This window comes from Bombina bombina, chromosome 5 (assembly GCF_027579735.1).
Source record: "Bombina bombina isolate aBomBom1 chromosome 5, aBomBom1.pri, whole genome shotgun sequence".
NCBI classification, from domain to species: domain Eukaryota; kingdom Metazoa; phylum Chordata; class Amphibia; order Anura; family Bombinatoridae; genus Bombina; species Bombina bombina.
In genome coordinates this window covers 145,277,678-145,304,455 of record NC_069503.1, presented here as the reverse complement: position 1 = coordinate 145,304,455, position 26,778 = coordinate 145,277,678, and the positions used below count along the sequence as shown (strand labels likewise).

General features: G+C 39.3%; 1 protein-coding gene across 1 annotated transcript in view; it reads right to left on the bottom strand.

Moving 5' to 3' along the window:
• The window catches only part of SNAP47 (synaptosome associated protein 47), a 114,185-nt gene that overhangs the window by 86,650 nt on the left and 757 nt on the right, over nt 1-26,778 (bottom strand). The window contains exons 2-3 of the mRNA XM_053713735.1: nt 15,220-15,756; nt 9,379-9,869 (exon numbers count right to left, since the gene is read on the bottom strand). Coding sequence (XP_053569710.1) covers nt 9,379-9,869; nt 15,220-15,713 — 985 coding nt within the window. The 5' untranslated portion in view covers nt 15,714-15,756. The remainder of the gene's footprint in view (nt 1-9,378; nt 9,870-15,219; nt 15,757-26,778) is intronic.

Here is a 26,778-nt window from a genome sequence, read left to right as displayed (position 1 = left end):
CAAAATTTGACAAATGAGGAATTGAGGGCCCTATTCCCGTGGTAGGAGAGTGAGAAACAGGAGATGGACTTAATAAATAAAAATAATGATCTTAATAAAGAAAAACATAGTATGTAACCTGGTAGAAGGGTAACACGTGACGTTACACACGGAAGCGGACGATTCACGCTGATACAACGCCAACAGCTGAATGCTGCAGATCCCGCAGTCGCATCACACAAACAAGGGGAAAATGTGGTAAGAAACCTTAATGGCCCCAAAAGCACACCACCTACTATAAGGTAAACGTACCATAAACAGTTTTTTTTTTTGAACCGGGGGAATTAGAGGCTCCAACACTGTCCAAAAAAATGCTCTAAGAGGAATGTTTTTAGCGACTTTTTAAGAAAATTATCCCTTCAAAAATACCATCTTGTGGACATTTAAAACAAGTGACATTCAACTTCAAGCTGTTATTTATTCACTGTTATCCACAGAGCTACACTTTAAGACTGTAATATATCCGCTGCTATTTGAATAGAGGATACATTCTCTGGAGATTGGTTTTAAAATTTTAGACAGAGTCCATCTTTTAGTATTTTTTTTGGTATTTTTATACCACTGGTAGTCTCCATTTTTTTGTATGAATGGATTAGTGTGATTGTATTTGCTACGACTATATTACATTGCATAGAGGAACAGATTACAATATTGTCCTTAATAAATTAATCATTTTGAACTTCCATCTGGTTGATGCTTTTTAGCGCACTTTCTTATATATATTATATGATAATGATCTTAATACAGAGTTAGATGAGGGCAGTTATTAGGTAAGTGTTAAAGAGTTGGGTGATAGGGTTCCCTGAACAAAATGTTTTTAGGAAGCATTTAAAAGAAGACAGATTAGGGGAAGTCAAAGGAAGTGTGTTCCAGTGGGTTGGTGTCGCACAAGAGAAGTCCTGAAGTCTAGCATGGGGGAGGTGATGGTAGGGGATGCAAGGAGTAGGTCATTGTTGGACCTTAGGTGGCGGAATTAAGTATATTTGTTGACTAGTGAGGACAGGTGACAGGGGCAGCGTTGGTAAGGGCTTTGTAGGTCAGGGTGAGAATGGGGAGCCAGTGAAGGGACTCACAGAGAGGGGCAGCAGATATAGAGGGGTGGGAAAGGTGGATGAGGCTGGCAGAGGCATTTAGGATGGACTGACAGGGGAGAGGCGTGAGAAAGGAACGATAGTTAGTATTTTATTGCAGTAGTCAAGTCAGGGAAATTACAAGGGAGTTGGTTATTTACTGGCGAATTTTGAAACTATTGCAAAGGTGGTTGCGGCAGTATGAAGAGAGTGATTGGATGTCGGGGATAAAGGACAGGTTGGAGTCAAGTGTAACACAGATGCAGCGGACTTGGGGTGATGGGGAGACAGTGATAGAAAAAGTAAAAAAATCAGAGTAGAGCTAGAGGAGTAGATTAGAAGGAGCTCAGTTTTGGACACGTTAATCTTTAGGTGGTGAGAGGCCATCCAGGAAGAAGTGCCATATAAGCAGTCGCTGGAGTGAGAAAGGACAGAGGGAGAGAGAGCAGGGATGGAGAGGTAGATCAGAGTATCATCAGCATAGACGTGATATTTGAATCCATAGCTGTTTATAAATTTACCCTGTGAAGAAGTATAAATGTAAAAGAGTAGAAGACCCAGAACAGATCCTTGAGGTTCTCCAACAGACAGAGGTAATGAAGAGTAGGATTAACCAGCAAATGACACAGAATAGGACCTGTTAGAGAGATAATCTAACAGGATCCAAGAGAGGTCAGTGTCACAAAGACCAAGAGAGCTGAGAATCTGTAGGAGGAGGTGCCTCCCATAAAAAGTCATGTGAGTTTGCTGGAAAGGGAAACTTCACTGGGATGAGTGAAGCTAGCAGGGGCGCACTTTATAAACAAAATACTGCAGCCAATAACAGTCAGATGAGCCTGTTTTCAGTGCATAGTAACTTACAAATTGTTATTGTTTATCAATTAGGGCATTTGAGTATTCTGACACATTCTCACCAATTTTCCGTTTGCAATATAAAAACATAATCTGCAGGGGGGAAATGCTTAGAGAGATTTCAGCTAAACCCATGAACAGCCCACAATGCTTTTATTTTCTTATGTACAAGTACAAATTTCCCATCTGCTGTGTAGTTTTATTAAGAGTTCTACAGTGTGCAGTAAAAATTGTATTTTCCTGTTATAAATCAGGCAATGAGTGTGAGAGTGACCAAAAGTGTGACAGAGATGGTAAGAGAGTATGTGTGAGTTGGTGTGTGACAGAGCGTAAGTACAAGGCTGTGTGTATGTGAAAATGAGTGTTTAATACTGTAAGATTGTGTGTATGCGACAGTGATTAATGGTTTGAAGAGGGTGTATGGATGTGTGAGTGAGAGATTGAGAGTGTTTATGTGAGTGATATAGTGAAATATAAAAGATTGTGTGTGAGAGTAAATGAAAAAGTGAGATGGTGTGTGAAAGATTGTGCAAGTGAGTGTGTGTGAGACTGTGCGAGTGTGTGAGCATGTAATGTATGAGTGTATGAGATTGTACGAGTGAGTGTGTGAGCGTGTATTGTATGCGAGTGTGTGAGCGTGTATTGTATGAGTGTGTATGAGATTGTATGAGTGTGTGTGTGTGAGCGTGTATTGTATGACTGTGCATGTGAGATTGTGAGAGTGGAGTGTGTGTGAGCGTGTATTGTATGACTGTGGATATGTGAGATTGTGCAAGTGTGTGTGAGCGTGTATTGTATGACTGGGCATGTGAGATTGTGCAAGTCTGTGTGAGCATGTATTTTATGACTGTGCGTGTGAGATTGTGCTAGTGAGTGTGTGTGTGCTTGTATTGTATGAGCGTGCATATGAGAGTGAGTGTGTGTGAGTGTGTATTGTATGACTGTGCATGTGAGAGTGAGTGTGAGCTTGTATTGTGTGACTGTGCATGTGAGATTGTGCGAGTGTGTGAGCGTGTATTGTATGACTGTGCGAGTGTGTGTGAGCGTGTATTGTATGACTGTGGGTGAGATTGTACGAGTGTGTGTGAGCGTGTATTGTATGACTGGATATGTGAGATTGTGCGAGTGTGTGTGAGCGTGTATTGTATGATTGTGGATATGTGAGATTGTGCGAGTGTGTGTGAGTGTGCATTGTATGACTGTGCATGTGAGGTTGTGCGAGTGTTTGTGAGCTTGTATTGTATGACTGTGCATGTGTGTAAGCGTTTATTGTATGAGTGTGTGTGATTGGGTTAGTGAGTGTGTGTTAGCGTGTATTGTATGACTGTGCGTGTGAGATTGTACGAGTGAGTGTATGCAAGCGTGTATTGTATGAGTGTGCATGATTGTGTTAGTGAGTGTGTGTGAACGTGTATTGTATGAGTGTGTGATTGTGGGAGTGTGTGTGTGAGATTATTCGAGTGTGAATGTATGAGTATGTATTGTATGAATGTGTGTGTGTGTCAGATTGTGCTTTCTGCAATCAATTCAGCAACCGACTATCAGAATAAAATGAATTCTATATTCTACAAAATGAGGGTACATTTCTTTAATGGCAAATTAAAGGGACAGTCTACTCTAGAATTTTTATTGTTTAAAAAACAGATAATTGCATGCCCTATCTGAATCAAGAAATTTTGACTAGACTGTCCCTTTAATGTAACACTAGGAGAACATGAGCAGAAATGGAAGAGGAGCCAGCTCGTCACCTCTGTTATCCATACAATTATCCTGGCAGCTCCAAATGAGCTTTAATTTGTTTTGTATAAAAGGCTGCAGGGGATGAAGTAGAATTTCAGCATTTTTTATGGGGCAGTAAAATGATGACTAGTTCTGTTTGGCAGCTCGTTGGTAATGAACAAGCGACCTCAATGGCTTTACGCAGGATCAGAAAACTTGCACTGCATACAGGGTAAGAAAAGTGGTTAAAGGGACATTATACTCACCATTTAATTACTCATAAACACCTAGATTTAGAGTTTTGCGGCCAAAGGGGTGCGTTAGCTACACATGCTTTTTTCTGGCCGCACCATTTAAATACCGCTGGTATTTAGAGTTCACAGAATGGCTGGGTTTTCAGTGCGTTAGGCTCCAAAAAGGGAGCGTAGAGAATAATTTAACGCCACTGCAACTCTCGATACCAGCGGTGCTTACGGACGCGGCCAGCTTCAAAAACGTGCTCATGCACAATTCCCCCATAGAAAACAATGGGGCTGTTTGAGCTGAAAAAAAACCTAACACCTGCAAAAAAGCCGCGTTCTGCTCCTAACGCAGCCCCATTGTTTTCTATGGGGAAACACTTCCTACGTCTGCACCTAACATGTACCCCGAGTCTACACACCCCTAGCCTTACACTTATTAACCTCTAATGTGCAGCCCCCGCTATCGCTGACCCCTGCATATTTTTTTTAACCCCTAATCTGCTGCTCCGTAAACCGCCGCTACTTACATTATCCCTATGTACCCCTAATCTGCTGCCCCTAACACCGCCGACCCCTATATTATATTTATTAACCCCTAACCTGCCCCCCACAACGTCGCCGCCAGCTACCTACAATAATTAACCCCTAATCTGCCGACCGCAAAGCGCCGCCACCTACGTTATCCTTATGTACCCCTAATCTGCTGCCTCTAATCAGATTGAGCTCGCATTCTATTGGCTGATCGGAACAGCCAATAGAATGCGAGCTCAATCTGATTGGCTGATTGGATCAGCCAATCGGATTGAACTTGATTCTGATTGGCCGATTCCATCAGCCAATCAGAATATTCCTACCTTAATTCCGATTGGCTGATAGAATCCTATCAACCAATCGGAATTCGAGAGACGCCATCTTGGATGACGTCATTTAAAGGAACCGTCATTCGGCGAGTAGGCGTCGGTTGAAGAGGTTGGATCCGCGTCGGTTGGAAAGAAGATGGCTCCGCTCCAGAAGAAAGAAGATTGAAGATGCGGCTTGATAGAAGACTTCATCCCGATGATGGACTTCCGACTTCAGCCCGATGATGGAGTTCTTCAGCCGCCGCTTGGACCCAGACTTCAGCCTGAGGATGGACGTCACTCTTCAGCCCCCCGCTTGGGCTTGGATCAACACTTCCGAGGCTTGGATCAAGACTTCCGAGGACGGATCGGTGAACCTGGTATGGTGAAGATATGGTAGGAAGATCTTCAGGGGCTTAGTGTTAGGTTTATTTAAGGGGGGTTTGGGTTAGATTAGGGGTATGTGGGTGGTGGGTTGTAATGTTGGGGGGGGGTATTGTATGTGTTTTTTTTACAGGCAAAAGAGCTGAATTCTTTGGGGCATGCCCCGCAAAGGGCCCTGTTCAGGCTGGTAAGGTAAAAGAGCTTTGAACTTTTTTAATTTAGAATAGGGTAGGGCATTTTTTTATTTTGGGGGGCTTTGTTATTTTATTAGGGGGCTTAGAGTAGGTGTAATTAGTTTAAAATTGTAATATTTTTCTAATGTTTGTAAATATTTTTTAATTTTTATTTTTTGTAACTTAGTTTATTTCATTGTATTTATTTGTAGATATTGTATTTAATTAATTTATTGATAGTGTAGTGTTAGGATTAATTGTAGATAATTGTAGGTATTTTATTTAATTAATTTATTGATCGTGTAGTGTTAGGTTTAATTGTAACTTAGGTTAGGATTTATTTTACAGGTAATTTTGTAATTATTTTAACTATTTTAGCTATTAAATAGTTCTTAACTATTTGTATTTATTTTAACCAGGTACAATAGCTATTAAAGTTACCAGTAAAATAAATATAAATCCTAAAATAGCTATAATATAATTATGATTTATATTGTAGCTATATTAGGGTTTATTTTACAGGTAAGTATTTAGCTTTAAATAGGAATAATTTATTTAATAAGAGTTCATTTATTTCGTTAGATTTAAATTATATTTAACTTAGGGGGGTGTTAGTGTTAGGGTTAGACTTAGCTTTAGGGGTTAATCCATTTATTACAGTAGCGGCGAGATTCGGTCGGCAGATTAAGGGTTAATAATTGAAGTTAGGTGTCGGCGATGTTAGGGAGGGCAGATTATGGGTTAATACTATTTATTATAGGGTTATTGAGGCGGGACTGAGGCAGATTAGGGGTTAATAACTTTATTATAGTAGCGGTGCGGTCCGCTCGGCAGATTAGGGGTTAATAAGTGTAGGCAGATGGAGGCGACGTTGAGGGGGGCAGATTAGGGGTTAATAAATATAATATAGGGGTCGGTGGTGTTAGGGGCAGCAGATTAGGGGTACATAAGGATAACGTAGGTGGCGGCGCTTTGCGGTTGGCAGATTAGGGGTTAATTATTGTAGGTAGCTGGCGGCGACGTTGTGGGGGGCAGATTAGGGGTTAATATAATATAGGGGTCGGCGGTGTTAGGGGCAGCAGATTAGGGGTACATAAGGATAACGTAGGTGGCGGCGCTTTGCGGTCGGCAGATTAGGGGTTAATTATTGTAGGTAGCTGGCGGCGACGTTGTGGGGGGCAGGTTAGGGGTTAATAAATATAATATAGGGGTCGGCGGTGTTAGGGGCAGCAGATTAGGGGTACATAAGTATAACGTAGGTGGCGGTCGGCAGATTAGGGGTTAAAAAAATGTAATCGAGTGGCGGCGATGTGGGGGGACCTCGGTTTAGGGGTACATAGGTAGTTTATGGGTGTTAGTGTACTTTAGAGCACAGTAGTTAAGAGCTTTATAAACCGGCGTTAGCCCAGAAAGCTCTTAACTACTGACTTTTTTTCTGCGGCTGGAATTCTAACGCTCACTTCAGCCACGACTCTAAATACCGGCGTTAGAAAGATCCCATTGAAAAGATAGGATACGCAAATGACGTAAGGGGATCTGCGGTATGGAAAAGTTGCGGCTGGAAAGTGAGCGTTAGACCCTTTAATGACTGACTCTAAATACCGGCGGTAGCCCAAAACCAGCGTTAGGAGCCTCTAACGCTGGTTTTGACGGCTACCGCCCAACTCTAAATCTAGGCCAAAATGTTTAAATATGCACAACTCTACACTGCAATTTCATGACTTATTTTTCCTACTTTACACTTAATTTAAATGTGTAGTTGTTTCACTTCCCTCTGAGTCATTGGTGATCATTTTGTGGGAACTCAGGGAAGTCTAACCTTGCTACATGCTGCACAGGGGCCGGTTGCTCAGTGTATCTGCCCCTAACTCACCACAGCACAGGAGATAAGGCAAAAAACACATAAATGGACATGAAACCCAAACATTTTCTTTCATAATTCAGATAGAACATACAATTTTAAATAACTTTCAAAATTACTTCTATTATCAATTTTGCTTTATTCTCTTGGTATCCTTTACTGAAGGAGCAGAAATGCATTACTGGGAGCTAGCTGAACACATCGGTAAGCCAATGGTAAAAAGGTATGTATGTGCAGCCACCAATCAGTAGCTGGCTCCCAGATCCTGAGCCTACCTAGGTATGTTTTTCAACAAAGGATACCCATAGAACAAAGTAAATGAGATGATAATAATATTAGTAAAATTGGAAAGTTGTTTAACATTGTATGTTCTCTCTGAATTGTGTCAGAAAATGTTGGAGTTTCATGTCCCGTGAAAGGGACAGTAAAGTCAAGATTGTACTTTGATGGTTCAGATATAGAGCATGCAATTTTAAACAACTTTTCCATTTACTTTTTGGTATCCTTTGTTGAGGAATAAACCTAGATAAAATTGATAGGGGAGTTTAAGAGTGTGCACGTGTCTAACATTCTAGCAGTATTTGCAATATTGGATAACATTACTATAACCATTGTTCCAAATGGATAAGACGTGCACGCTCCTGAGCTCCCCTAGGATCACTCTTTACACAAAGGATACCAAGAGAACTAAGCAAAATTGATAACAGAAATAAATGGGAAAGTTGCTAAAAATGTCATGATATAAGCTGTGATTAATAATTGATGCATATTTACAAAAAATACTTTAATGTCCTTTTAACAAAATACACTTTCATCTCATTGGACAGGTTATGAAATATTTTAAAGGGACAGTCTACACTGCCGACACAATCACGTATTTGTAAAGAATCTCCCCTCGGCAATCCCCCTGCATCATGTTGTAGTTTGTGCTCCAGATAGGACTAAAAATAATTCTGCATATTTCTGTGGCATCTAGCAATTACACATGGCGGCCAAACTCCTACTCCACCATCTCCAGGAAGTATTTTTTTACGCTCATGCTTGAAAGTGTGGATGACTTAGTCTATGATCTATTGCACATGAGCAGTGCGCCTCTTGCACACAGCTAAAGCGGAAGAGCAGGGGAATACAGTCTCGCTCTAATATACAAGATGCACTTGTTATTGGGCAATGCTTCGCGTAAAAAAAGGACCACGCATGATATAGGAGGAGTATGGCCGCCATTTGGAATAGCTAAAAAGAAAAAAAGAAGGAGCAAAACAGAGACAAAACATACAAACAATAATACCCCTGCCCATGCAAAGGATATAACAAACTAATAAAAGAGAAATGATTTATTTGGAATATAAATAAGCAGCTTGAATATGTCATAAGCAAATCAGCGGCCTAGAACATGAATCATGTAATGGTTTTGTAAATAATACAGAAGTCTGTTTGATAAATCTAGAGCCTGGAGGCTAATGGTGTTTGTACATCATTTCCAGAGATGGTCAGGAAGAGTTAAAGGGGTGTGACACTGATTTTTTATAATATAGTGTATCTCACTGTTCATCAAATATGCATTTACTATGTATTTTTACATTATTATTATTTACATTATTAGAACTACATACTGCCCCTTCAAAAATGCTTGATCAACACAGAATAGCCTACTCAATATCAGATTAATTAGCATTTGCATATTCATTTCAGGCTCGCTCCCGATTGCATGCAGTGTTATGAGGTTCCTATCTACATGCCCAGTCCAGTCTGCTCACACCACCTAAACACAGAGGTAAAGTAGGGCTTCCTTCTCCTCCCTGGCAGTGTCATGTGATAAGCAAATGTCAGCTACATAGTAATGGCAGGGCAAACCCCCGAGGGTTATATGTCTACCTCCTCTGTGATTGGCTGTGTATAATATGCTTTATGAGCGAGAGTAAACATCCTTATTTTCCTTGACCAAATTGATATGCAGGGAGGTAAAAGAAAATTGATTTCTTTGAGGCCTCTATATGTTTGATATTGATCTGTGCAAAACTGGAAAGTTTTTTTGGGGGGGTTGCATGGCACTTTAAATACCAACCCGAAAAGGTGTGTTTTCCGCCTTCTGTCTAGCCCCTACTAAATGGTATATTATTGCTGATGAGTGCAACTAAGGTGAAGCAAGATGTGTGTGTAGTCGATACGTTAAAACTTTAGTGGAAGTTTTTGCCATACCTGTTTCATAAATAGGACTAGTCTTGTCTGCTGGAGAAGTTCTTCTTGCCTCACTGAACAGTAGAGCTTCCTCGTGAAACTCAATCTTTTTGATATACTGCATTTCCAAGATAGGGATGACTTCTGGCAACCTGGCAGACAGGATTCTGTATGTTATATCAGGTTTTCCAATAAATCTTTGTCGTACACTGATATCATAGCCTGTGATAACTTTAATGTCATCAATGTCCCCTCTCTCATATCGATGAACAAGATGTGAGTTTAAGTCCAAGATCTCCAAAGCGGACAATAAGACTGATAGCTTCCCAGGCTTGAAGTTGGAGTCTGATGTCTGAGAAAATATTATTGGAATCATCACAATAACACCTTCCTTGCCCTGGTTTTGAGAACTTGTGCTTGAAGAACATTCCTTGGGTTGATCACATGAAGAACTCCTCCAAGGCTTGCCGCTAAATGGCCACCAAGATGGAGATTCTAGTATAGACAACATCCTATAATATAAAAGCAACGGCAGATACAAAAGGAATTTAAACATTAGAAATCATGTATCATTGTACTGTATACAATTCCACAAACCATGTGTGTGATTTTGGACAACTTATACATTCTAATATGCAGAGAAAAATATGAGTTTCTGTTTCAGTTTTTTTTCCAAGGTAGGTTTTTTTTTTTAGATAATTTATGTGAATTGTCTTGTGTTAAGAGGAATCTCAGCTAAAAGCCATGCTGCAGCAAGTGCAATGTTAATGTATTTAAAATGTTTTCACACCCTGGTGGTGTGTTCATTTATAAGAAAACCACAATAGTTTTTTAATTACAAGGTGTTTCATGTCACTTTTTCTTTCTGCTAAAAATATTGGCCACTACTCTATACTCATCTTACTTGACCTCTCAGCTGCCTTCGACACAGTTGACCACCCCCTCCTCCTACAGACCCTTAGCTCTTTTGGCCTCTATTACACTCCACTTTCCTGGATTCACTCCTATCTTTCTCACAGGTCTTTTACTGTGTTATTTGCCAGCGACTTCTCCTCTCCAATGCCTCTGTCTGTTGGAGAACCTCAAGGATCTGTTCTGGGACTTCTACTCTTCTCCATTTATACTTCTTCACTGAGTAAACTTATCAACAGTTATGACTTTAAATATCACGTCTATGCTGATGACACCCAGATCTACCTCTCCAACCCTGCTCTCTCTCCCTCTGTCCTTTCTCATGTCAGCGACTACTTATCTGGTATTTCTTCCTGGATGGCCTCTCACCACCTAAAGATTAACATGTCCAAGACTGAGCTCCTTCTTATACCCCCCTAGAGCTCTACGCCGACTTCTGACTTCTCCATCTCCGTCGACGGCATCACCATTTCCCCATCGCCCCAAGTCCGATTTGCCCTAATCTTTCTTCCTTTAAATGCTCCCTGTAGACTTTTTTGTTTAGAGAAGCCTACAACCCAACTCAATAATAAATTAATTTCACTTACCTAACAACATTTCCCTCATCTAACTCTGCATTAACATCCTTCTCAATCTTGCAGTCCTCACCTCCTGTTTCTCAACCTCCTACCCTTCTAGATTGTAAGTTCCCACGGGAATAGGGCCCTCAATCCCTCCTGTATGTGTTTGTAAATTTTGTCCTGTCTCTCACAAGTTTTATATCATAGTTTTATTTAAATGAATTGTACACATGGACAGCGCTGCGGAATATGATGGCGCTTCATAAATAAAGTATAATTATAATAATAAACTCCCATGACCCTTTACAGCAGCAGGGCTCAACAACCTTATGAGCCAGGGAGTCAATAGCTCCTTAAAATTAAAGTGATGATAAATACAAGCGTTTAACAAATGGTAGGATTTACCATCACTAAAAATCAAGGGGAAATTAAGTGATGAGATCTAAAAAACAGGGTGCTAAACTCACCCTTTCTGTGCTGTTCCCCAGGGCTAAACTCAGCGGCTCCGGCCACTCATTGCACATCAGTCTCCTTCAATGAGGTGACGTTTGCTCCTCTGAACCAAAAGCCGTGTGTTTCAACTGACAGCTTTCTGTAAGCACGCACAGCTATTGGTTTAAAGGAGCAAGCGGCACTTCATTGGTAGAAGACTGATGTGTCGTGGTCGGCCAGAGCCGCTGATTTGAGCGCTGTGGACTGGCACAGAAAGGGTGAGTTTAGCACCCTATTTTTTAGATCTCATCACCTAAACTCCCCTTGATTTTTAGTGTTGGTAAATCCTAGCGTTTGTTAAACGCTTGGATTTACCATCACTTTAAGCATTGGTTTAGAGTGCCCATGAGTGACCTAAATTTTGAAAAAAAATTGTTGAGCCCTGCTGTAAAGGAGATTTCTATTGTCACTGCCAGTTGTTAGGTTTACAACTAGAATACAGTGTAGCCCAGTCTACGTTAAATTATGAGAATGAGCTGGACCATTTGATAGCGCTGCAGAATCTGTTGGCAATAAATAAGAACAATCAACACAGAAAACACAGTGACATATAAAACTTCAAAGTCAATTTGCCTAAACTCTGACAGGTCATGTTGCTACCCAAAACATAACTAACCCACAACCGCTCATCATAATTTAGAAGCCAAGTAGCAATGGAAAGCAAAGAAGCCAGAAAGAGTATCAACACTTCCCAAGTGCTGAGGCAGTAAAAAACACTCTGGATTTCAAAACATTTTGCAAACACCTCTCTGCATTATTTCCATGCGTCTGCGGTAAGGACTAGGAAGCTTTGTGAGGTTTCAGTTTGAGGAGAGGATGCAATTTATCATGTATCTTTGGAAAACACAAGATGGTGCCAGAATACTACATAATTTATTCATAAAATCGTTAGCAAAAATGTATAACTATGATCATAAGCCACCTGTGACACTACAAACTCACTTAATGAGATGTTTTACACAAAGGTGTTTATGGAAGGTTTAGGATTTAGTATTTTGCAAACTTCACTTTTGTACACCTGCTGCATGTAAAGGATTATCATATGACTGTGGCTTTACGCTAACATTAAAGCAAAGTTTAGCACATTTTGGAGTCTTTAGTTTGCAAAAGACCCAACTGTTTTATTATTATGACATAACTTCCAGATGCTTAAAGGGACACTGTACCCAAAAAATTTCTTTTGTGATTCAGATAGAGCATTCAATTTTAAGCAACTTTCTAATGTACTACTATTATCAAATGTTCTTTATTCTCTTGGTATCTTTATTTGAAATGCAAGAATGCAAGTTTAGATGCCGGCCCATTTTTGGTGAACAACCTAGGTTGTCCTTGGTGATTGGTGGATAAATTCATCCACCAATCAAAAACTGCTGTCCAGAGTGCTGAACCAAGAAAAAAAGCGAAGATGCCTTCTTTTTCATATAAAGTTAGCAAGAGAACGAAGACAAATTGATAATAGGAGTAAATTAGAAAGTTGCATGCTCTATCTGAATCACAAAAGAACTTTTTTGGGTACAGTGTCCCTTTAAAGGAAAATTACACCCTTTGAGATGGTAATATAAAATGATGAAAGTATATTGCAGAGTTTTATTATGTATATAATTATTATTAATTTCCCCTTTTCAAGTAATTCCATTCTAAAATTGTGAGCATTTCAGTTCCTGTTAGAAGAGGAAGTGCAGAACACTGTTGTAATCCACACAGCCATTGGCTGCACACACTAGTGACCTATTTATAACTGTCCCTAATTGGCCACAGTAGAGAAGGTAACCTAAGTTACAACATGGCAGCTCCTATTGTTTTTTAGACACTAAAACGTTATAATTATTTTGCAATGTTTAAACAGCTAATTAAATTTAAAAATACATCTACATGTTATTCTCAGACTAATCTTTTATTTGAATCTTTCATTTTATCTAGCATTTATTTACTTTTTATGTCCCTTTAAAGACAGAGTCAAAATTAAAGATTTATGATTCAAATAGCACATGCAGTTTTAAGGGACTTTCCAATTAATTTCGATTAACAAACTGTGCAGTCTTTTTATATGAATACTTTATGAGACACCAGCTACTGCTGAGCATGTGTAAGAGTTCAGTGTTTATGTATATGAGTCTGTGATTGGCTGATGGCTGTCACATGATACAGGAGGCTGACAAATTGAAATACATTTTGAAATTCAGAGTAAGTGCTATTGCATTGCCTTTTATTATGCAATACTACTGGTCCTTTATCACCAACAGCACCGCAATGTGTTGCTACCTTCTATGGAAGCTAAGGGGTTAATGGATCTTCATGATAAGGTTAAGCCTCATTAAAACAGTATGGGAAAGGTTGATTGGTTGGCAAGTATAGATGAGATGTTGCAGACACTTAATGCCACACTTTGAAGGGGCATTATAGTGTTAGAGCAATTATTAACAAATTACCTATGTGTTTAAAGGGACATGTTACCCAAATGCTGAATCACTTGAAAGTGATGCAGCGCATCGGTAAAAAGTTGACTAGAACACCTACATGAACAGCTTTATGTAAAAAAGGAAATTATTTTACCTCAAAATATCCTCAGTAGCCACATCACAGTGTAAAGGGACTTTAAGCAGCCAATCAGGATGATAGTCCTGGGGCAGGCAAGGGAGTGTGCCCCTGGCATGTTGAGACACAGCTACTTTATTTCCATTTCTCAGTGTACGGAAGTTTACTATGAAACCTTGCAAGATTATGGTGATATTCCACAAAATCACAGTAAAGCAAAGTGTGACCTCAGCACTGATTATGGCAGTTTTTTACCACGCAGATGGTAGTAGCTGAATACCAGAGCACTTATTCTGGTGAGTTAAAGAATTTTTGAGGTATAATAGCTTCCATTATTTACATAGAAATGTTATTTTTTTAGTCAGCTTTGCTACATCCCTTTCAGTAATGGGCTTACATGTCCCTTTAACACATTGTAAGACTCGTTCATCAGGATTGCAGCAAAGCTGGCTCTGAAGGTATACCATGCTACATTGCCTCACTGGCCATATCCTGTTTAGTAGCAGCAAGATAATGCAGTGTCTAGCCAGACTACAACTAGTGAGAATTTGTTCCATAAAAATGCTAAAATTACCTTGAATTTATTATTGCACTAACACATCCATTTGACATATAAGAGGCTTAGTGGTACAAACATTAAAGGGACACTTTGAGATGGTAATTTAAAATTGTGTGTGTATATATATATATATATATATATATATATATATATATACACACACACACATATATATATACACACACACACACTGCAATATACATTCAATATTTATTTTGTTCCCTTTTTCTGTAATTCCATTCTGAATTTGTGAGGTTTTCAGTTCCTGTTAGAAATGCAGAACACTATAGTGACCTATTTATAACTGTCCTTAATTGGCCACTGCAGAGTAGGTAACCTAAGTTACAACATGGCAGCTCCCATTGTTTTATAGACACGAGGGAGCAAATTTATCAAAGTGCGAGCTGACACGATACGATGTAGCGTATCGGCCGCTAGCAGGGGGTGTCAATCAACTCGATCCGATCGGGTTGATTTCTGTCCGCCGCCTCAGAGCAGGCGGGCAAGTTATGGAGCAGCGGTTTTTAGACTGCTGCTTCATAACTTCTGTTTCTGGCGAGTTCTGTTTCGGAGCTTGATAATTCGGCCCCTAAAACTTTACACTTATTTTGTCAATATTTAAACAGCTAATAAAAATGTAAAAAATACAGTCTAATCTTTTGACTGTATCATGCTATCTAGCATTTATTTAGTGTTTAACGTCCCTTTAAAGGGACAGTACATCTAAAAAATATCTGCAACGCATTTGCAGAATTACAAGACAATTTATATCAGGTAACAATGCCTCGCACTTTATCATCTCACCTATCAGTGGTAGACATATCCCCTTCAATCTTGTTAATGCCTCTCATAATGTTCCCAAACTGTTCCCCTTGATGATGAAGTACTTTGGCTGTTTCCTCCATGCGCTTCTCTGACCCTGAGACAACCTTAATAAGCTCTTTCCCTTTAGATGTTTTGGATGGAACAGCCTCCGGTCCCTGCGGTGACAGTAACTGCTCTCTCCAGAAATGCTCCAACACTGTGAAAACCACATTACGGTTGGGCAGGAGAGAACTGAACCAGTGTTTGACGTTGTCTCCTTCCAGAACAGTGATGGAGCTGAAGATAAAGCTAGAAGACTCCTTTTTGATTTCATTGATGCTGGACAGGTGGAAGCTGACCAGGGAATCATTTGTGTTGTCAGCAGTAAACCGTAAGTGTTTCGGTGTCAGAGATAGTCTGCCAGAAATCCATCTCTTTTCATTGGTTAGGAAGTATGAACATGGCCACGATTTGACGGAACCGTCTTTGCTCATCAGCACACTTGTCTTCAGGAAGGTTCCTCCGGTAAACACCACTCTGAAAACAGAAGCAGGAAATGATTTAAAGACCTTGTGTGGTAGCTCAGTCATAGTTTTACATTAATATAAAGAGGGGTAATGTAAGTCCCACAACGTTTAAAGCAATATATATTTTATATAAACAGTATCTGAAGCTTTTTACATTAAAATAATATTTTGTAAACTTTTCTTTTAGGTTTTGACCTATAATCAAAAAATAATGAGATATTACATATGATTATATCCAGAAAAACATATGCGGCACTTTACTATTTTATTGTGAAATGGCACCATGCTCTTTAAAAGGGACATATCAATTTTTAAATCAACACCAGAATTGTTGTTGTTTAACCCTTTAATGACCACAGCACTTTTCCATTTTCTGTCCGTTTGGGACCAAGGCTATTTTTACATTTTTGCGGTGTTTGTGTTTAGCTGTAATTTTCCTCTTACTCATTTACTGTACCCACACATATTATATACTGTTTTTCTCGCCATTAAATGGACTTTCTAAAGATACGATTATTTTCATCAGATCTTATAATTTACTATAAAAAATTTTTTATAAAATATGAGGAAAAAAAATTGAAAAAAAAAACACACTTTTTCTAACTTTGACCCCCAAAATCTGTTACACATCTACAACCACCAAAAAACACCCATGCTAAATAGCTTATACATTTTGTCCTGAGTTTAGAAATACCCAATGTTTTCATCTTCTTTGCTTTTTTTGCAACTTATAGGGCAATAAGTACAAGTAGCACTTTGCTATTTCCAAACCACTTTTTTTCAAAATTAGCGCTAGTTACATTGAGACACTGATATCTTTCAGGAATCCCTGAATATCCATTGACATGTATATATTTTTTTTTTTAGAAGACATCCCAAAGTATTGATCTAGGCCCATTTTGGTATATTTCATGCCACCATTTCACCGCCAAATGAGATCAAATAAAAAAAAATTGTTCACTTTTTCACAAATCTTTTCACAAACTTTAGCTTTCTCACTGAAATTATTTGCAAACAACTTGTGCAATTATGGCACAAATGGTTGTAAATGCTTCTCTGTGTTCCCCTTTGTTCATAAATAGCAGACATATATGGCTTTGGCATTTTTTTTTTGTAATTAGAAGGCCGCTAAATGCAGCTGCGCACCACACGTGTATTATGCCCAGCAGTGGAGGGGTTAATTAGGGAGCAAGTAGGGAGCTTATAGGGTTAATTTTAGCTTTAGTTTAGTGTAGTAGACAACCCCAAGAATTGATCTAGGCCCATCTTGGTATATTTAATGCCACCATTTCACCGCCAAATGCGATCAAATAAAAAAAAAATTGTTCACTTTTTCACAATTTTAGGTTTCTCACTGAAATTATTTACAAACAGCCTGTGCAATTATGGCACAAATGGTTGTAAAAGCTTCTCTGGGATCCCCTTTGTTCATAAATAGCAGACATATATGGCTTTGGCATTGCTTTTTGGTAATTAGAAGGCCACAAAATGCCACTGCGCACAACACGTGTATTATGTCTAGCAGTGAAGGGGTTAATTAGGGAGCTTGTAGGGTTAAGTTTAACTTTAGTGTAGTAGACAACCCAAAGTATTGATCTAGGCCCATTTTGGTATATTTCATGCCACCATTTCCCCGCCAAATGCGATCAAATAAAATAAAAATTGTTCACTTTTTCACAAACTTTAGTTTTCTCACTGAAATTATTTACAAACAGCTTGTGCAATTATGGCACAAAGGGTTGTAAATGCTTCTCTGGGATCCCCTTTGTTCAGAAATAGCAGACATATATGGCTTTGGCGTTGCTTTTTGGTAATTAGAAGGCCACAAAATGCCGCTGCGCATCACACGTGTATTATGTCAGCAGTGAAGGGGTTAATTAGGTAGCTTGTAGGGAGCTTGCAGGGTTAATTTTAGCTTTAGTGTAGAGATCAGCTTCCCACCTGACACATCAGACCCCCTGATCCCTCCCAAACAGTGCTCTTCCCTCCCCCACCCCACAATTGTCCCCGCCATCTTAAGTACTGGCAGAAAGTCTGCCAGTACTAAAATAAAAGGTATTTTTAAAAAAAATGTATATTTTTTTTTAGCATATTTACATATGCTGATGTGTAGGATTCCCCTCTTAGCCCCCAACCTCCTTGATCCCCCCCAAACAGCTCTCTAACCCTCCCCCTCTACATTACTGGGAGCCATCTTGGGTACTGGCAGCTGTCTGCCAGTACCCAGTTACTGCAAAAAAATGCCTTTTTATTATTTTTTTCTTTTTTTTTTTTTCTGTAGTGTAGCTTCCCCCCAAAGAACAACCCCCCTCCACCTCCCAGATCGCTTCGATTTGTAAAATGTTTTACTTTTACCCAACTTTTATTTTCAATAGTTTTCTGTAGTGTAGCCGTTCCACCCCGCCCACGATCCCGCCCCCCTCGACGTCGTATGGCTCATCGATGGCCGCCCACCCGCCTCCCACGTAAGCTCCCACCCACCAACGATACCGGCCATTGATGTCCGGTGCAGAGAGGGCCACAGAGTGGCTCTCTCTGCATCGGATGGCCAAGGGGGGTTATTGCAGGATGCCTCAATATCGAGGCATCACTGCAATAACCGGAAAGCGGCTGGAAGCGATCAGGATCGCTTCCAGCTGCTTTCCAGACCAAGGACGTACGCCATACGTCCTCGGTCATTAACTGTATTGTTTTTGAGGACTTATGGCGTACGTCCTTGGTCGTTAAGGGGTTAAAAAGATAGATAATCACTTTATTACCCATTCCCCAGTTTTGCATAACCAACATGGTTATATTAATACACGTTTTACCTATGTGATTACCTTGTTTCTAAGCCTCTGCAGACTGCCCCCTTATTTCAGTTCTTTTGACAGACTTGCATTTTAGCCAATCAGTGCTTACTCCTAGGTAACTTCACGTAAATCAGCTCAATGTTATCTATATGACACACATGAGCTAATGCCATCTAGTGGTGAAAAACTGTCAAAATGCATTCAGATTAGAGGCGGCCTTCAAGGTCTAAGAAATTAGCATATGAACCTACCTAGGTTTAGCTTTCAAGTAAAAATACCAAGAGAACAAGGCAAAATTGGTGAAAAAAGTAAATTGGAAAGTTTTTTTTATAATTACATGCCCTATCTGAATCATGAAAGTTTATTTTGGACTTGACTGTCCCTTTAATAAATAATCTCAGTTTTTAGGCTTCTAGTAATTTGTGTTATCTAGCGTTCTTCCCAGGACCTATGTAATAAGCACACGACCCGGCTAAAATATTAGCCAGTTTTCAGATAAAATGATCTAATAATGTTTGATCAATGTTTGTTTCATAAATTATCATTAAATCATTGTATGTTAAATTAAGTAACATTTTTAAATAACAAAATAACACAAAAATGTTATAGTATTACACACCCCTTCCCAATGTCACCTATCTAGCAAACTATTCTGTGGAGAACACTGTATGCCTATTAAAAAAAAAAGATGATCAAGCCGCCAACTGTAATCTGGGACTTTACTACTTGGTGCCAAAAAAAAACAAAACAAAATGCTAACCTGTGACAACACTAAGGGTTAGAACCTGGTTTCTCAACAGCCGGGCCTTAGCCTGGTACTGGGCCGTGATAGCCCTGCTGGTGGGCCGTGACCCGACATGCCCCACTGTGTGCTCTGACAGGCCCACTACTCCACACATAAGGAATTTCGAGCAGGACCTGTCAGAGTGTCATTGCACATGTGTGCATTTAGCAGCACTTCAGTGGGAGGAGAGCTCGGGACAAGGATCAGACGGTACTGGACATTGCAGGTAAGTAAGGGGTACCAGCTCAGAGAAACCAATAAACCCACTGACACCAATAAAAGTATATATTTTCTCCCCCCCCCCCCACTGACACTGTGTATAATATATATATATAAAATTGTTTCCACTTCCGGGCCCTGGACATGTCTGGCTAAAATTTACAGAGCCTTGAGGTCACTTGGGATGAGAACCACTGGGCTACATTACAAGTGGTGAGCTAAAGTTATTGCGGGTCGCGATAAGCAATTACATGTTGAAATAAATTTCTGATAGTCGGGTTAGCACTACTGAAGACCTAGTGTAAAGTGCTGTGTTCTCCACAGAAAATGTTGCCAGCCGGGTGGCATTATGAAGTAGCCGGGTGGGGGCAGTGTAATACTTTGCAATATAATATTTTTTGTCATTAATACATTTTACTTAAAGGGATACTAAACCTTTCATGATTCAGATAGAGCATGCAATTTTAAGCAACTTTCTAATTTACTCCTATTATCATTTATTCTTTGCTTCTTGCTATTTTTATTTGAAAAGCAAGAATGTAAGCTAAGGAGCCGACTTATTTTTGGTTCAGCACCTGGGTAGGGCTTGCTGATTGGTGGCTAAATATAGCCACCAATCAGCAAGCGCTATCAAGGGTGCTGAACCAAAAATGTGTCGGCTCCTTAGCTTAGATTACTGCTTTTTCAAATAAAGGTAACAAGAAACGAAGAAAAATTGATAGTAGGAGTAAATTAGAAAGTTGCTGCTTTATCTGAATCATGAAAGGTTTAGTATCCCTTTAAGCTATCCAATGCACAAATTAATTGCATAATTTAACATAAAAATTGATTAAAAGGAACATAAAACACAATTTTTTTTTAATTTTATCATTCAGCCAAAAGGGAGGCTATGACCTAGTTTAAACCTCCATTTTTTACCCATAAGTCCACAACAAATTCATGAGGATCCACTATTCTGGCAAATACTTGTCAACTTCCCTTGTTGCCATCAGATTTATTTCTGCAAACACCCGTGTCTAGAAAATTATCCTTCAGAAACTACTATCCAGGATGATCTTTTGATAACTCATCAAATCTGCCTGGGAGTTCAAGTCATCTGAAAAATCATTTTCAGAAATTGCCCAGGGATGGTTTCCTGCCCATCTGAAGATACCTGCAGCTTCTTGCATTGAAAGCCTATTATAAAAAGACTGATTGTTCATAAATAACTCTGCCTTCACTATGATTATATACAAACATAACACTGATACAGAAGGTGCGCTAGAGCCTGAAACACTACCAAGAGGCCACCTCTTTTAGCATTGAGGTGATCCCAAACTGCAACCAAAAAGATAAGCATCTGTGGCAATGACAGTCTGGATTGACTGCAAAAAAAAACGTCTTCTGAAAGTACATGCACCTTGTTAACCACCGAGGAAGACTTAACGGACGAGAGTGATTCATTTTCAAAAAGGAATCCACTGTCTGGCACAGAAGGCTGAACTTAAAAGGATTCAGATAGAGCATGTGATTTTTAGCAACTTTTTAATTTACTCCTATTATAATTTTTTATTTGTTCTCTTTGTATCTTTATTTGAAAAGCAGTAATGTAAGCTTAGGACCCTGGGTAGCACTTGCTGATTGGTGGCTACATTTAGCTACCAATCAGCATGCGCTACCCAGGTGCTGAACCAAAAATGGGAAATTAGAAAGTTGCTTAAAATCGCTTGCTCTCTATGAATCATGAAAGAAAAAAAATGTGGGTTTAGTATCCATTTAAGCTGATTTTTTATGAAAATGCAAAAATAAACTGCTTTAGAAATTCTCAGCCCACCCCCCCCCAAAAAAAAAACCCCAGCAATTCCATGAAATCAACTATATTAAAGGGACACACTAAACCCAAAATTTTCCTTTCATGGTTCAGATGGAGCATTCAATTTTAAGCAACTTTCTAATTTACTCCTATTATCAATTTTTCTTCGTTCTCTTGCTATCTTTATTTAAAAAGCAGGAATGTGATGCATAGGAGCCGGCCCATTTTTGTTTGAGAGCCTGGGTTATGCTTGCTTATTGGTGAGTAAATGTAAGCCTCCAATAAGCAAGCGTTATCTATGGTGCTGAACCTAAAATGGGCTGGCTGCTAAGATTTAGCTTCCTGCTTTTAAAATAAAGATAGCAAGAGAACAAAGAAAAATTGATAATAGGAATAAATTAGAAAGTTGCTTAAAATTTCATGCTCTATCTGAATCATGAAAGAAAAAATTTGGGTTCAGTGTCCCTTTAAATTCCAGCAATCCACAGCTAGAATAAATGAACTAAGCAGGTCCCAACAACTGATGGCAGATTAAAAACAAATAGATCCACTGGTTCTTTAAAATGACAATCTTTTAGGAACCAAAGACTATTTAAACGTAAATAAATACATATTCGAGCTGTAATACTAATTCAGATACAAAATACACGTTTCTATATTATAGTTTGTAAAGGAACCAAGATTTATAATGGTTTGATTTGGTCAGACAGATACGTTCTACGATGTTACTATAAATACTGAAAAAATATCTAAACATTGGTGATACAGCACTGGATATGAATCTTGTATAAGCTGAAACACATATCAGCATTACTCAACTTAAAGGGACATGAAAGCCAAAATGTTTATTTCACGAATCAGACAGAGCATACAATTTAACACAGTTTTCTAATTTACTTCTATTATTAAATGTGCTTCATTCTATTAGTATCCTTTGTTGAAGGAGCAGCAATGCACTACTGTGAGCTAGTTGAACACAATGGCCGGGCCAATGACAAGAGACATACATTTGCAGTCACCAATCAGCAGCTAGCTTCCAGCAGTGCATTGCTGATCCTGAGCCTACATAGATATGCTTTTCAACAAAGGATATCAAGAAAACAAAGCAAATTAGATAATAGAAGTAAATTGGAAAGTTGTTAAAGTTGCATGCTTTAGCTGAAGCATAAAAATTTAATTTTGACTTTACTGTCACTTTAAACAGATAGACAAACAAGAAAGTTTTTTTCTTATTAAATGCAGGAAATGATTTGCATGTTTAGTAACCAGTGTGAACCGCTGAACAATTTCCCTAGCGGATTGGTTTGTAAAGGAAATGCCTCTGTGATATTAACAGATAAATGTAAAAATACAGTCTGATACCATTTTATTTATGTATTTTTTTAATTGAGGAACATTTAGCTGCCTTATGAAGCACATTATCTTACAGAATAATTAATTGCTGGATGTCACCAGAGACCATCAACCGCTAGCGCCACTGTCAGAGCTGCTCTAGTGCTTTTAGCAGGGTGGAGAGAGGAGAATGTGGGGGGGGATTGGAACAATAAAATGTGTTTCCGTCCGCCCTTCAACCACTAGCGTAGTGCTGCCTTGTGCTAATGAGAAGTTTATGTACGGTCTATAGAGTCAGTCTACACGAGACGTGTATGTAAAGTCTACGGCGTCAGTCTAGGCAATGACAAGTGTATGTACGGTCTACGGCATCAGTCTAGGCAATGACAAGTGTATGTGCGGTCTACGGGGTCAGTCTAGGCAATGACAAGTGTATGTACGGTCTACGGCGTCAGTCTAGGCAATGACAAGTGTATGTACGGTCTACGGCGTCAGTCTAGGCAATGACAAGTGTATGTACGGTCTACGGCGTCAGTCTAGGCAATGACAAGTGTATGTACGGTCTACGGCGTCAGTCTAGGCAATGACAAGTGTATGTACGGTCTACAGCGTCAGTCTAGGCAATGACAAGTGTATGTACGGTCTACGGCGTCAGTCTAGGCAATGACAAGTGTATGTACGGTCTACAGCGTCAGTCTAGGCAATGACAAGTGTATGTACGGTCTACGGCGTCAGTCTAGGCAATGACAAGTGTATGTACGGTCTACGGCGTCAGTCTAGGCAATGACAAGTGTATGTACAATCTACGGCGTCAGTCTAGGCAATGACAAGTGTATGTACAATCTACGGCGTCAGTCTAGGCAATGACAAGTGTATGTACGGTCTATAGAGTCAGTCTAGGCAATGACAAGTGTATGTACAATCTACAGAGTCAGTCTAGGCAATGACAAGTGTATGTACAATCTACAGAGTCAGTCTAGGCAATGACAAGTGTATGTACAATCTACAGAGTCAGTCTAGGCAATGACAAGTGTATGTACAGTCTATAGAGTCAGTCTGTAAAATGAGTGGTGTATGTACGGTCTATAGAGTCATTCAATACAATGAGAAATTACAGTGTACAGCAGTGTTTCCCAAACACAGTCCTCGGGATCCTTAACAGGCCACATATTTTAACTAGAGCACAGGTGAAATAATCAGTTCAGCCATCAGCTAATCAGTTCACCTCTGCTCTTGTTAAAGTGAAAGTAAATCCTAGCGTTGTACAAACGCTAGGATTGACTTTTGAAACAAATAAAGGGGACTTTCATTCATGAAGTATAAGATACTTCATGTAGAAAGCTCCTTTATTTGTTTCAACCGATCGCCGTTTTTACCTGGTACAGCAGCCCACGGCTAAAAAATGTTTTGGCTAAGAGGTGACGCTTTCACCTCTTAGCTAATAGCCGTGCTGTAAATCCGGCTCCCATGTGCGCCAAGCCGGATTTACCGCACGGCTATTGGCTAAGAGGTGAAAACATCACCTCTTAGCCAAAAATGTTTTTAGCCGTGGGCTGCTGTACCAGGTAAAAATGGCGATCGGTTAAAAGGCAATGAGAAGTGTATGTACGGTTTACAAAGTCAGTCTAGTCAATGAGAAGTGTATGTACAGTCTACAGAGTCAGTCTAGGGAATGACAAGTGTATGTATAATCTACAGAGTCAGTCTAGGGAATGACAAGTGTATGTACAATCTACAGAGTCAGTCTAGGGAATGACAAGTGTATGTACAATCTACCGAGTCAGTCTAGGCAATGACAAGTGTATGTACAATCTACAGAGTCAGTCTAGGCAATGACAAGTGTATGTACAATCTACAGAGTCAGTCTAGGCAATGACAAGTGTATGTACAATCTACAATCAGTCTAGGCAATGACAAGTGTATGTACAATCTACAGAGTCAGTCTAGGCAATGACAAGTGTATGTACAATCTACAGAGTCAGTCTAGGCAATGACAAGTGTATGTACAATCTACAATCAGTCTAGGCAATGACAAGTGTATGTACAATCTACAGAGTCAATCTAGGCAATGACAAGTGTATGTACAATCTACAGCGTCAGTCTAGGCAATAACAAGTGTATGTACAATCTACAGAGTCAGTCTAGGCAATGACAAGTGTATGTACAATCTACAGAGTCAGTCTAGGCAATGACAAGTGTATGTACAATCTACAGAGTCAGTCTAGGCAATGACAAGTGTATGTACAATCTACAGAGTCAGTCTAGGCAATGACAAGTGTATGTACAATCTACAGAGTCAGTCTAGGCAATGACAAGTGTATGCACAATCTACAGAGTCAGTCTAGGCAATGACAAGTGTATGTACAATCTACAGAGTCAGTCTAGGCAATGACAAGTGTATGTACGGTCTATAGAGTCAGTCTGTAAAATGAGTGGTGTATGTACGGTCTATAGAGTCATTCAATACAATGAGAAGTGACAGTCTACAGCAGTGTTTCCCAAACCCAGTCCTCAGGACCCTTAACAGGCCACATATTAATTATATCTTAACTAGAGCACAGGTGAAATAATCAGTTTACCCATCAGCTGATAAGTTCACCTCTGCTCTAGTTAAGATATAATAAATATGTGGTGAGTTGGGAAACGCTGGTCTACAGAGTCAGTCTATACAATGAGGTGTATGTAAAGTCTACAAAGTCAGTCTAGTCTAGTCAATGAGAAGTATATGTACAGTTTATAGAGTCAGCTCATACAATGAGACGTGTCAGTTTCGGCAATGCAGGCAATGAGAAGTGTACACTCTACAGAGTCAGTCTATACAATGAAAGGTGTATGTACAGTCAACAAAGTCAGTCTAGTCAATAAGAAGTTTATGTACAGTCTATAGAGTCAGCCTATACAATGAGAGGTGTATGTACAGTCTACAGAGTCAGTTTGGGCAATGAGAAGTGTATGTACAGTCTACAGAGTCAGTCTAGGCAATGACAAGTGTATGTACAATCTACAGAGTCAGTCTAGGCAATGACAAGTGTATGTTCGGTCTATAGTCAGTCTGTAAAATGAGAGGTGTATGTACGGTCTATAGAGTTAGTCTAGGCAATGATACATATATGTAAAATCTACAGAGTCAGTCTAGGCAATGATAAGTGTATGTACAGTTTACAAAGTCAGTCTAGTCAATGACAAGTGTATGTACAGTCTACAGAGTCAGTCTAGGCAATGACAAGTGTATGTACAATCTAAAGAGTCAGTCTACACAATGAGAAGTGTATGTACAGTCTATAGAGCCAGTCCATACAATGAGAAGTGTAGGTAAAGTCTATAGAGTCAGTCTATACAATGGGAAGTGTATGTATTGTCAATAGAGTCAGTCCATACAATGAGAAGTGTATGTATTGTCAATAGAGTCAATCCATACAATGAAAAGTGTATGTATTGCCAATAGAGTCAGTCCATACAATGAAAAGTGTATGTATTGTCAATAGTCAGTCCATACAATGAGAAGTGTATGTATTGTCAAAAGAGTCAGTCCATACAATGAGAAGTGTATGTACTGTCAACCGAGTCAGTCCATACAATAAAAAGGGTATGTACTGTAAATAGAGTCAGTCCATATAATGAGAAGTGTATGCACTGTATATAGAGTTAGGCTATACAATGAGAAGTGTATGTACTATATATAGAGTGAGGGTATACAATAAGAGGTGTTTGTACAGCTTACAGTCAGGCTATACAACACAAAGTATATGTATGGCCTATAGAGTCATGCTATACAGTGAAAAGTGTCTGTATGGTCTTTATAGTTTATACAATGAGAAGTGTCTTGTATGGTCTTTAGAGTTTATACAATGAGAAGTGCAGACAAGTACCATGATCCAATGTGGCCCAAATCCGGAAAAGTGTTTCTTTAAGGAATGACTTTAGTTGCTGGGACGTTATAGAACCCTCAAAGCATGCATCAGTAACAAAAAAGCCCCCATTGATTTTAATAAAATAAAACACAAATACTACTAACAAGCTTACGATCACTGGAAAATAGATTTATTGTATGTGGTTGTGCAATAAAGCTAGTTTTTTTTTAATGAGACTTTAGTGAGAAGCTACTTTAATGAT